This window comes from Octopus bimaculoides, chromosome 2, assembly GCF_001194135.2.
Source record: "Octopus bimaculoides isolate UCB-OBI-ISO-001 chromosome 2, ASM119413v2, whole genome shotgun sequence".
In the NCBI taxonomy this organism is placed as follows: Eukaryota; Metazoa; Mollusca; class Cephalopoda; order Octopoda; family Octopodidae; genus Octopus; species Octopus bimaculoides.
The window spans coordinates 98,970,687-98,982,448 of NC_068982.1; the positions used below are offsets into that span (position 1 = coordinate 98,970,687).

An 11,762-nucleotide genomic window follows, 5' to 3' on the forward strand; every position below is an offset into this window, starting at 1 on the left:
TATATATATATATATATATATATATATATATATATATCATCGTTGTCGTTTAATGTCCACTTTCCATGGGTTGGACGGTTTGACTTAGGGCAAGCAAGCCAGAAAGCTACAATAGGCTCCAATCCCATCTGGCAAAGTTTCTGCAGCTGGATGCCCTTCCCAACGCCAACCACTCTGACAGTGTAGTGGGTGCTTTTTACATGCAACCGGCATGAGGGCCAGTCAGGTGGCACTGGCAATGACCACACTTGAAAGGTGCTTTTTACGTGCCACAGGCACAGGACCAGTTAGATGGCACTGGCATTGACCATGTTCGAATGGTGCTTTTTACGTGCCACTGGCAGGGGTGCCAATCAAGTGGTACTGTCATTAGCCATGACAATGACTTCACTTATTTCAACAGGTCTTCGCAAGTGCAGTTTATTCCCCAATGATTGAAGGGTACTCTTAAATGGGCTGGTTATGCTGCACTGGCATAGGCCATGGGTTATGGTCTCACTTGGCTTGCTGGGTCTTCTAAAGCACAGCATATCTCCAAAGGTCTCAGTCACTTGTCATCACCTCGGTGAGGCCCAACGTTTGAAGGTTGTGCTTCACCACCTCATCACGCTAATTTAAATATAAGTTACAACAGGGATGAAGTGAACATAGTGGGAACATCATCATCATTATTTAACGTCCCTTTTCCATGCTGGCATGGGTTGGATGGTTTGACTGAAAACTGCTAAGCTGGGGAGCTGCACCAAGTTCCAATCTAATGTCAACCACTCCAAGAGTGTAGTGGGTGCTTTTTACAAGCCAGTTACGCAACACCAGTATTGACCACAACTACGATCTCACTTGGCTACACGTAATGTAAACAAACTCTAATGTATGAGAAAGTCTTAAAAGAATTTCAATGAACACTATGTGACAGAACTTCCATAAAATGCCATAACTGATCTTGCCAGTCAGAACAGAGTGATTTGAAGACTATAGTATATACCACTGTCTATTAATGGTAGCTTATAAGTCTCCTCAAAGGAGAGTTGGTAGTCTTAACATAAGTAAAGTATTGCAGCCTTTAAATTGCTGTTTGAAAATCATTGAAAACAAAAGCAGCAAAACTTTAGAATACACCTTTAGGAACACTGAGGGAAAGGTTATTGGAAAGCAAACTCTCTCTCTCTAATAGTTTCCTTTTAAAAAATAGATGGATATCTATTGAGATTAAATAATTGAATGTAAGATAATATATAGAAATTGTTCTTGAAATAGAGCAATCAGATAAGCTGGGAAACTACTAATATGGGATATAGTGATACTATTTAACAAAATTAGTCAACCTGGACTCTTGAAATGTTAAGATTATGTTGAGATACAATTTAGAATTTTTTTCACACTAAGTGTAAAGGGTGTTTATAGATTGGAGAAAAGAGAGCTGAATGTATTTAATGGCCACTTTGTTGTTGTTTGATGTTTGCATGAGGAAATACACAAAATGCACACCTCTCCCACCAGTCTAAGAAGCCCTGTAAAGGGTTATGGACACTGCCATCCCTTCTAGCTAAAAAATGGGAAAAAAGGAAGGAAAGAATGCAGTTCTGAAAATGAAATGAAGCTTCTTAAATAAATTTACCTTCTTTCCTTGGTCACCATCTTCTTCACAGTTGAGAAATTCACGACCTTGGGCCCAGGCTAGCCGCATGCCTTGAACGATATTCCCAACATGAACTGCTGAAGGGGTGACATCTGCAAGAGAACCTATTATAATTAATGGGACAACTAAAATATAGTTTATTAGTCCAACGAAAAGTCATATTAGTATTACTAATTACAATAAAACAAGGGAGAAAGACAATTAAAGCAATACAAACACATATATCAAGAAAACATTGTATTCATGAAGCAAACTTATCTAAATATAGAGGGTTAAATTTTATGATATAATAAAGTCAGTATGATCAAAATGGACAAGGTTGGTTTTGGTTCAGTTCAGAGACTCTTAGAATAATGATAAAAGGGGAATCATTCTTATTTTCTAGCATTTTGTCTTCTGTGGATTTAGGTAGACTATTTTATATAGGTTAAGCAAGAGCAGTAATGCCCTTCAAGAACCTGTTAGATTGAAGTTACTAATTTATTCCTGAACAAATATCAAATAATTCAGATTATATGTTATGGAGGTTATTTTCTTATTAAAAGTTCAATGGCTTTGAAAACATCATACAAGATTATTAGTTTCAGCCTTGTTACATTATTGTGTTCTAATTACACCCCTTAAGACAAACTAGCTACAATATAGATACAAGGACAGGTATGTAAGTGTCCAAAGAAACCATGTGTGAAGGGGCAGTGGTATGTTTCAAAATCCCCATCCTATGGAAGAACTTGAACATCTCCAGGTTATTTAAATCTACATTGCAGACTGCAAGGAGGCAACTGTTAACTGCAATGGTCTATATTCGTAGTTTCTAACCAAAGCAGCAACATTCCATTAGATGCATGTAGGAGACACCATGTGTATAGAGAAGTAATTTTCTTAGAGATAAAATATTTAAACCAGCTACAATATTTCTATCATAAACACAATTTCAAAAGATCTTTGCTGAGATTAAAAATATGATGAATAGGACACTGAATTATCAGTAAGCAAAAGCACAACTGATAAGACACCATGATCCAATATAATTTTATTTTATAAATCCTTGCTTTCTTTAGTAATTTCCATAACATAGAGGTCACTAGTCAAGCAAACATTCAAAAAGAGGCACATCTGGGATGGGATAATAAACAACCAAAACAAATGAACTTGTGTTTAACCAAAATAATCGGCTTTTTTTTTTTTTTTTTGCAAAAAGTTGAGAACCACTGGTTAGATAAATAATAAAGATAAACAAAGTTAGAAGAAATAATGCAAATCTTTCTTTAAAAACAACAAAAGCAAAAAATTTGAAATAAGATACAGATGATTTAAGTAAGGTTAGAGATAAATAAGTGGTGAAAGGCAATACTAGTCTCGTTAGCTGATTTTAGTTTAATAAAATAAGCAAAAATTGAGGTTGAAGTAAGAGCTCATTATGGCATCGAAGTATAGGCTAAAAATATGAAAACACATCACATAATTCACTCAATTATTTTTAAAAATAGAAAATGATCTACAAAACAGAAGTAGAATAATTTGTAAAAATAATAACAATAAGTGACAAATTGAAGATAATAATATGTTTTCATTTCTAGCTGTTTTGCACTGTATTAGAAAGGATGTCTTTTAATCTTTTGTGTTCTTTTACTATTAATAACTGAATCTATGAGAATGTAAAACAATTGCATATATATTATTGAAGCAAGATGTTGAACTAAATATTAACTGCTATTTTATGAGATAGGATTTGTATCAATATTGCTATTAGAATTAACTGAGCGAAACAATGTAATACACATCAAACACAATGGTAATGTAATACTATCAAACTCATGCAAATGATTTTATGAATTGTAATCTCACCTGGATGGTGTTCTCGAGGTTTAGGCAAGTTTGTTACACATGTGTGGGGACACATTAGTACGTTGGCAGGATGTAAGCAACCATCCAAAAATTTGGCCTTTGTCTCATAAAGATGGATGCCACCAAGTGGGGTCTAAAAGACAAATTACATGATTAATATACTTATATTTATATATATTGATACCACTGATATCAATTTTTTTATTTAATGACAAAAAACTGAACAAGATAATGAGAGTATGTAGTCTCAAATACTGGTTTACTAAATTGTAAAAGTTAATATCCTTTAATGTCATTTAAAAATATTGTTAGAAAAATATTAGACAAAAGTAAATTGTCAATTAAATCTTTAAAAAACACTTTTTAAGAATACATTTGCAACTACTTTTATAGGGCAAAAATGAAAAAAACAGTTGACTGAACTCTGATTTCAGTTACTTGTTTTGTCAACTCTGAGCTGAAGTGAACTTCATGCCGTGAAGTAACCAAGCAATATAGAAAATGAATCCAAAATGTACTCTTCACAGTACTAATCAATAAGAATTAAGTAACAAATACTAATTAATAAAGACTTTATAAATGTAATATGAAATTGACATTGTTGATAAAATTAGAGGAGATATTGAAGGTTCAAAGAAGTGAAGTTATTTACCTTTGGCAGGTAATTAGGGGGCACTAGAGCTAAGCAATACACCCCAACTTGGTGGATGCTATCTACAGCCTGTAGAACACGACTCATCCATTGGAAACTCTGTGAAAAAAAGAAGGAAATATGAAGAACGTCAAGTATAATATCACTATGAGAGATAAACTAGAAATACTGCACCAATATAACAAAAATCATAAAGAAGTTAGAAACAAATATAGAGAAATAATTCATAATATTTATGTACACTTATTCACTCTAAACTCATTGAGTACCTAGAGTATATGAATTTTTAATAAAGAACCAAAGAGTTCAAAGCTGACAAACATTATATTATATTCTCATGTAAATCCCTTAATGCAATAAATTTCCCATTTGATGTTTAAATGATTAATCCTAAAAATGAATATAAAATTTTTGGAAATATCTGCCCTGAAAATAATGGAAATATATCCATATGTTTACTGAAATTTTAAGATAAAGACATTTAAAAAAGATGTAGGGAGGTTGGACAAGAAAAGAGCTCATCTAAAAACCTATACAGGGCTTCTTAAAATTGATTGAGTAAAGTTTTGTGCTACATGAGCTTGAATGTAAGGAAGGGATGCTCAATTCAGAAGATTATGTTCAACTTCACAAATTGATATTATCATCAGTTTTTTTCCAAACAAGAAATGACATTTCTGAAAAATTTCTTATTGTACCTCTTGTAGCATGTATATGATGCTAGGTATTACATATTTTTATTTAATGTTTACAAAGAAATGAAAAGCTTCAGACAATTATCTTAAGGTTTAGAATGAAATGAAATGATTAACATATATATATATTAGTGTTTATGATAAATACTTTTTAAATAAATTATTAACCTCTAAAAAATGGATAAAGTGGGTGCAGGTGGTGAAAGTGTATCACTTAACCTGCCATTTCATATCACTTAACCCCCCGCCATTTTTCTGTTGAAATACACTACAATGTTTCAAATAATTTTAAAAATAAGAATTAGTAAAATAACAGTCAAAATTAAATTGGTGGTTAGGATATGGATTAACATGAAATTTTGGCGAAAAGTTTAAATTTAGATTACTTTAAAGTGTAATATTTAAATTACAAAACCAGGGGCAGTCTCAGGAAGGCTCATATTTTTGATATGAACCTTCCTGAGTTAAAGAATTTGCTTACTTCTTCTTCTGAGCAATCAGGTCTTTGTTCAGCAATAATCACAATTCTTTCATCTTTCAGAACATTTATAGAAAAGACCGCAATTCTAGAATAAAAGACAAATGAAATAATACTTTCACATGGTACAGAGGTGTGTTCATGAAAGATATTACAGTATTCCAACCTTTAACAAGTATTACAAGTAATATTTTAATGTTCTTCTGTTTCATACAAAGTTATTCTCTGTCTGTATCTATATAACTGCTCTGACAATAAAAATAGTTGTTTCTTACATAAGTACAAGACTTATAAATTTTAAGTTACGGGAAGAAGTTCCCATGTCTAATGGTGGAGGGAGCCTATGGAAGAAGCTGAACCAGGAAGACATAGAACAAAGTGGTGAAGCATGATCTTTGAACGTTGGGCTCATGGAGGCTATGACAAGTGACTGAGACCTTTGGTAATATACCGTACTTGAGAAGACCTGTCAAGCTAAGTGAGATCACAGTTGTGGCCGATGCCAGTGTTGTGCTGGTGGCACATAGAATGCACCCACTACACTCTTAGGGTGATTGGCATTAGGAAGGGCATTCAACTGTAGAAACCATGCCACAGCAGATTGGAACCTGGTGCAGCTCCCCAGCTTGCCAGTTTTCAGTCAAAACATCTAACCCATGCCAACATGGGAAATGGATGTTAAATAATGATGATGATGATGAAGATGATTGTTAATATAATGTAGTCCTGGCTTACTTTCATTTGTAATGACCATTCCCTATATTATCAACCATAGATGAATAAAAAGTGTAAAGTTTATTGACAGTTTAACAACAGAAAAAGATGTAACTAAATATTGCAATGCAAATAATGTGATGTTCTACAGTGTTGGCCAGATCTATTTCTGCCAGATCTCATCAATAATGAATATGAAGCCAATGTAGAAAAATATAAATATATATTTACCTTCCTCTATAGATAAATTTCATTGGTTCAACAGCTAAAACAGTGGCAATAATATCATCTGTATTATGTCTTCGCCCAGATACCGTCATTAATCCTTCTTTACTTCCACATACAAAGACTAACCCCCCCTGAAAAAAAAAAAAAAGATATTAAAAATTAGTATTTGAAAAATTACAGCACTAACTCAGGCAAGCAGAAATAGTTATAAAAGAATTAGCATTCACACTCATAAGACTTCTGATAGAAAACTAATTTTAGAGAATCGTATAACAAAAGTAAAACAATAGTAATTACAGTATTGTTCAAGAAGTGGATGAGGTGTGTGTGAGAGAGAGAGAGAAAGAAAGAGAGAGAGAGAGGGAGAGAGAGAATGCATGTAGGGTGGGTATTAGATTTTATTTAAAAAATTGGCTTCCTTACAAACTCATGTAAAAAGACAAGAGTTCTTCATTTTGTTATGCTATTTCTCTTGCAAATGTTTGAAACAACATGTTTCTAATTGCATGTTTTCAAATGAGTCCATTAGTCGCTTTTATTTTAGAAAAGCAAGAAAATACCATCTCCAACAAATGATAGGATTGAGTGGTACTAGTTGACTATGGTTGAAGGCACTGGTGTCATGCAGGACTCAAGATTGACTTCTATTCTTATACACATTTTGTGTATTGTTGCCTTTCTTTTCTACACACATGCACCAAACATCATAAATAAATACAAAAAAAAAAAAAATCCACCATAATTTAATGTGTAACTCATGTTGATGGTTTACGATGTTAAAACAAGCACTTTAATATGATTTAAAGAGATTGTTTCAACTGTTGTTGCAGTATACAAAGTTCACTTTTGGAAAAAGTATCACAAATATACAGAAAAAGGATTTCAATCAAAACCAAATACTTACGGGGCCTAAAAATCCTAACAAGCCTGTCCGAACAAACATTTTATCCCCTATCGGTCGGCCATCACTTCGTAGTGGTTGAACCTACAAGATGATACAACAGCATTAGAAAAGGAGACAATCAACTGAAAAAAATAAATAATATTAACAATAATGTTGACCTTCATTGTGAGACACTATCTCTTGAGATCAACCATTACCACATTTTTAGTTTTTCCTCCTCTGCAGGTTCTCTCAATATGGATTACTTGACCTATATATTTATGCAACAATCACTCCTTCATATGATTTACATGTGTACAGCAGTTCAATCTTCTCTCATGCATGCTATATCTGATTTCTTTTAGTATCAATTTTTCTCTCTAGGCTCATTTGTGCTCCATGATTCATGTACACCAGCATTATACATTTAGCAAAGCATATCACATTTCCAAATCCTCCACGTTCAATATGCATATTTTTCTATCATGCAACAGTGTACTCTACACAAACACTATACAATCTGCCCTGATTTGGAGAAGGAATCCATTTGTTGCCAACTGAGTTAAAAGCTTCTTGAATGTTTACTGCATTTACTCTGCTTACTATACTTTCACAACACCATAGCAAATAATATTTGATAGAAAATTCAATCATATTCTAAAAGACAGTACAAAAGTACTTCAATACAAAATACGAAGACCATATTCTTAGCAGCAAGTGTTATAGTAGCAATGTTCAAGATTACATGAACACACAACAGAGATCCGAGAATTGCTATATTACAGATCAATTTAATAACTGAAATAGGTTACTCTGAGATAATGGACATTTAAATGTTAAGATAAAAAATTTAAAGATAAAAGTGAAGAAAGCAATACCTCACCTGGAATGTATTACTGCTGAGTCCTTGCAGCCCCCAATAGCTACCTCCAGTGTACCCAGCATATACACAGAGTTCACCAACTTCATCTGTTTTACACAAGTAGGGTAGCCCCTCAGTTTTTATAACCACCATAACAGCTGCAGGAAAGAGAGAAAATAGGTATTTGTTAGCTGTATATTAAGAATATTTCTCTCTAATACAACATAATGAACTACTACTTCCATGAATATCAGAAATTACTGAAGAGTTGTAAAATAAACATAAAGGCAATTTCTAATTATTTTATTTAGCATACTTTCTCTAATGTATATCATAGTTTCAGTAATGAAATGGAATTTAATTTTGGAGTAATGAATAAAAAAAATAATCTCTGCAAACAGGTGATGATAAGGAGAGGAATTTACTTTTTATAACAGGACTATGCTAATACTTAAAACAGATAAAATCATGGAGGAAATGTAAAGGCAACAGCATTATAAAACTAGAGGACCCAGATATACAAAGAGTTAAAGTGGTTAAAGCTATGTGGATGGATACCTTTTTATCAGATAGCATTTAACATCTTGTTTGAAAAAGTGCACAATTACAAAGGGTGTCAGTTTTTTTTGAGGACACATCTTTCAAGAGTTCTAACTTTCTTCTTAAATGGTGTCAGGCATTAGGCTGACTCAGCAAATGAAAAGGCACATTTGTAATCATTGTCTTAAAAGCATAGCAGAGCGATACAGAGTTAGCTTACTTCCTGAAAGTTGCTTGATCTGTCATTGTCAAAGTTTGAAAGGAGCTGAAAGATGTTGACAGGGACCCAACACCAGCAGCTAAATGCAAAATGCATGCACAGGATCCCAATACCATTAGAACACATAACTTTGTGCAAAAAGCCCAAGAAATAATTGATGAAAACCCTGGAAAGTCAATCAGAGCCATTGCAAAGGACCTCGAAGTTTCAGAATGCACCATTAGAAGAGTTGTGTATGAGGTCATCTGGTACAGGTCATATGTGATGCAGAGGGGTCAGTTCATGTCAGTTGTGACAAAACAGAATAATTCAGTCCATGCAAAGTGCTTGCTAAACAAGCTAAAACATCAAGAGGCTGGAATACTTCGGTTTTTCTCTAATGAGAAAAACTTTGATCACAATCAAAAGGTAAGCTGAAGGAACAACAAATGGTTATACAGAGACCCAAATGAGGCTCCAACAGTCATGCATATTAAGTTCCCAGCAACTGTGAAGGTCCCGGGAGTTGTTAGCAACAAGAGAGATGTCATGACTTGTCCATTTTTTCACAGGGCGTAAGAATCAATATTGCTGTCTACACAGGAGTTGGAAAAAATTGTGAGGCCCTGGATTGATAGAGTACACAACAGAAAACTGTACATCTTCCAACAAGGACCATCCAAGTGTGGATGCATGCCTATCTCCTTGATCAAGTTCTCCCAGAAACATGGCCTCCTTTGCTCACTTGACCTCAATCCAGTGGACTATTACACGTAGGGCATAGTCAAGAGAGAGGTCAATCAACAACCCCATAACACCATACAATCTCTCAAGTCTGCCATAACCAGCATCATGTCAAAAATTGCTAAGATCATCTGATTCAGGCATGTTAATGCTTCTAACCCTGTATTGAAGCAGCCTTTAATGCTAATGGTGGATTAATTGAATAGGTGTGATAAAAGGATTCTCAAGATTATTTGTATCAATTTGTTTTCAAATACAGTTTTTCTTCAATGAGTTATGCATTTTTTTCTAAATTCATACAAATGACCTCAAAAAAGTGATGCACCCTTCATTAGCTCAATTCTTTTCATTTTAGAGTTTAATACAAATGACAGAGATGGTAGTAGCCACAGCTCACTTACTAGAACTAGCTAAAGAGAATTAGTTTGGATGGATTAGAAGGGAGATTAGTTATGTAAGAATGAATTAGAAGTATGATATAATTATATCAGATAAGGACTATACAAGAGTAAGATAAAAGAGTATACACTATCAGTAGAAATGGTTAGAACTTAAGGCAGATGACAAATAAAAGCTTATTTAAACAGAAATAGCAGGAAACTGACAGAGAAAAGAATGGTGATATGAGACAGTATGGAAAATATATGTACGCTCCTACAGAATGATGTTTACTCTTCAAAATTTCTGTGAATTAGAACAGAAAAAAATAGTCTATGAGAGTTTTCTTTTTCCATTTCATCCATAATACCTATTTTTCTCAAGTGCATCCATTTTGAGTTATCCCTGGATTTTCCTTATCCCTCCCTCTATCTCTAAATTAACTAAACTTTATTGAAAACAAAATAAAAACAGAAAATTTTAAAGTTACTTACCACCAGGCATAACCTGGCCACAGTCCTGTAGTGTAAGAGATGTCAGGCTGTTCTCACTATCAACTCTAACTACTCCAAAACTCAGGCCTTGCATTGACAGGATACCTCGGCCAGAAGTAGTGCTTCCTGTTTTTCCAGGTCTACAATAGATAATTGCCGTTTTGTTTTAATCTACTGAAACTACAATATTTGTAAAAATTTGTAATATTACATAACATTATCTGTTAGAATAAAATCTCTCTCTGTAAAATCAGGCAAAGGAAATTGAAACACATTTTAAAGTAAAGAAACTGATTCAAGAGAAGATAGCTAACACTATCAGAGCTGTAAGAAAGAAATGAAATCTAAGACAGATGTTAAACCATAGCTTACCTTCGAACTGATACAGTAAGAGCTTCACAAGATCCAGCACATGGACATATACTCTCAGGCTTCAAACCTTTTGATTGGAATACACTCAGGAAAGAATCACAGGAGGTTAGAGACCCTTTTGGAAGAAAAATTAACTGAGTGTAAGATATGATAAAATAATAATTATTATAATTATTAGAATACAAAAATAATGTAAACTACATTATGTGAAGAATTTGTGCAAGCAATGGACATCACACTCTCTCGTCCCACTTGAATTTACACACTGCACTCACTTCTCGTTATCACATTTGAGTACAAAACACACTTGGTCCCAAACTTTTAAACCTAGAAATTAGAGATGTACAGTATATATTAGAAATAAGTGTTATCCATTTACCCAAGAGCAAGTTAATGGCCATATTTAGAATGGTATAAATGTTCAAGCTAACTGATATGTAATGAAGACTAAGTCTTTGATAAGGATAAGACATTAAATGTGCATTATACAAGCGGAAGTCAAAAATGATCTACACTTTTCCCATAACATATCTTTATTATTGTCACATTGCCTTCTGTGCATGCATGCTTATAGCTGGTACTATTGTGGTCACACAAACAAAATTTGAGCCTGATCGCGCCATTTTTCTTTCTGGTTTTACAGTGCAAGCATGGCTGTTCCACTAGCAATGTGCACCAAAGAAGAACAAAGAGCAGTGATCTAATTTTTCTGGTTGGTAGGTGAGTCAGGATGTCTGTCAACCTCCACTACTGATGAGAAGATTCAGCAAGCTCAGGAGATGGTAATGGTGAACCAGTGAGTTATCATCAATGAGGTAGCTTGTTCTCTGCAGATTAGACATGGTTCTTATTTCTTTATTGCCCACAAGGGGCTAAACATGGAGGGGACAAACAAGGATAGACAAAGGGATTAATTCGATTACATTGACCCCAATGCATAACTGGTACTTAATTTATTGACCCTGAAAGGATGAAAGGCAAAGTCGACCTTGGCGGAATTTGAACTCAGAACGTAACGGCAGACAAAATACCGCTA

At 33.9% G+C, this 11,762-nt stretch overlaps 1 protein-coding gene across 16 annotated transcripts in view; it reads right to left on the minus strand.

Moving 5' to 3' along the window:
* The window catches only part of LOC106868181 (disco-interacting protein 2 homolog A), a 262,625-nt gene that overhangs the window by 18,999 nt on the left and 231,864 nt on the right, over positions 1-11,762 (minus strand). For 13 of the 16 annotated variants that reach the window (XM_052978508.1, XM_014913330.2, XM_052978512.1 and 10 more), the window contains 9 exons: positions 10,727-10,841; positions 10,355-10,494; positions 8,021-8,157; positions 7,159-7,239; positions 6,258-6,385; positions 5,316-5,400; positions 4,140-4,238; positions 3,488-3,620; positions 1,619-1,743 (listed from right to left, as the gene is read on the minus strand). In XM_052978508.1, coding sequence (XP_052834468.1) covers positions 1,619-1,743; positions 3,488-3,620; positions 4,140-4,238; positions 5,316-5,400; positions 6,258-6,385; positions 7,159-7,239; positions 8,021-8,157; positions 10,355-10,494; positions 10,727-10,841 — 1,043 coding nt within the window. The remainder of the gene's footprint in view (positions 1-1,618; positions 1,744-3,487; positions 3,621-4,139; positions 4,239-5,315; positions 5,401-6,257; positions 6,386-7,158; positions 7,240-8,020; positions 8,158-10,354; positions 10,495-10,726; positions 10,842-11,762) is intronic. The other 3 variants (XM_052978505.1, XM_052978502.1, XM_052978509.1) reach the window with 1 other exon arrangement.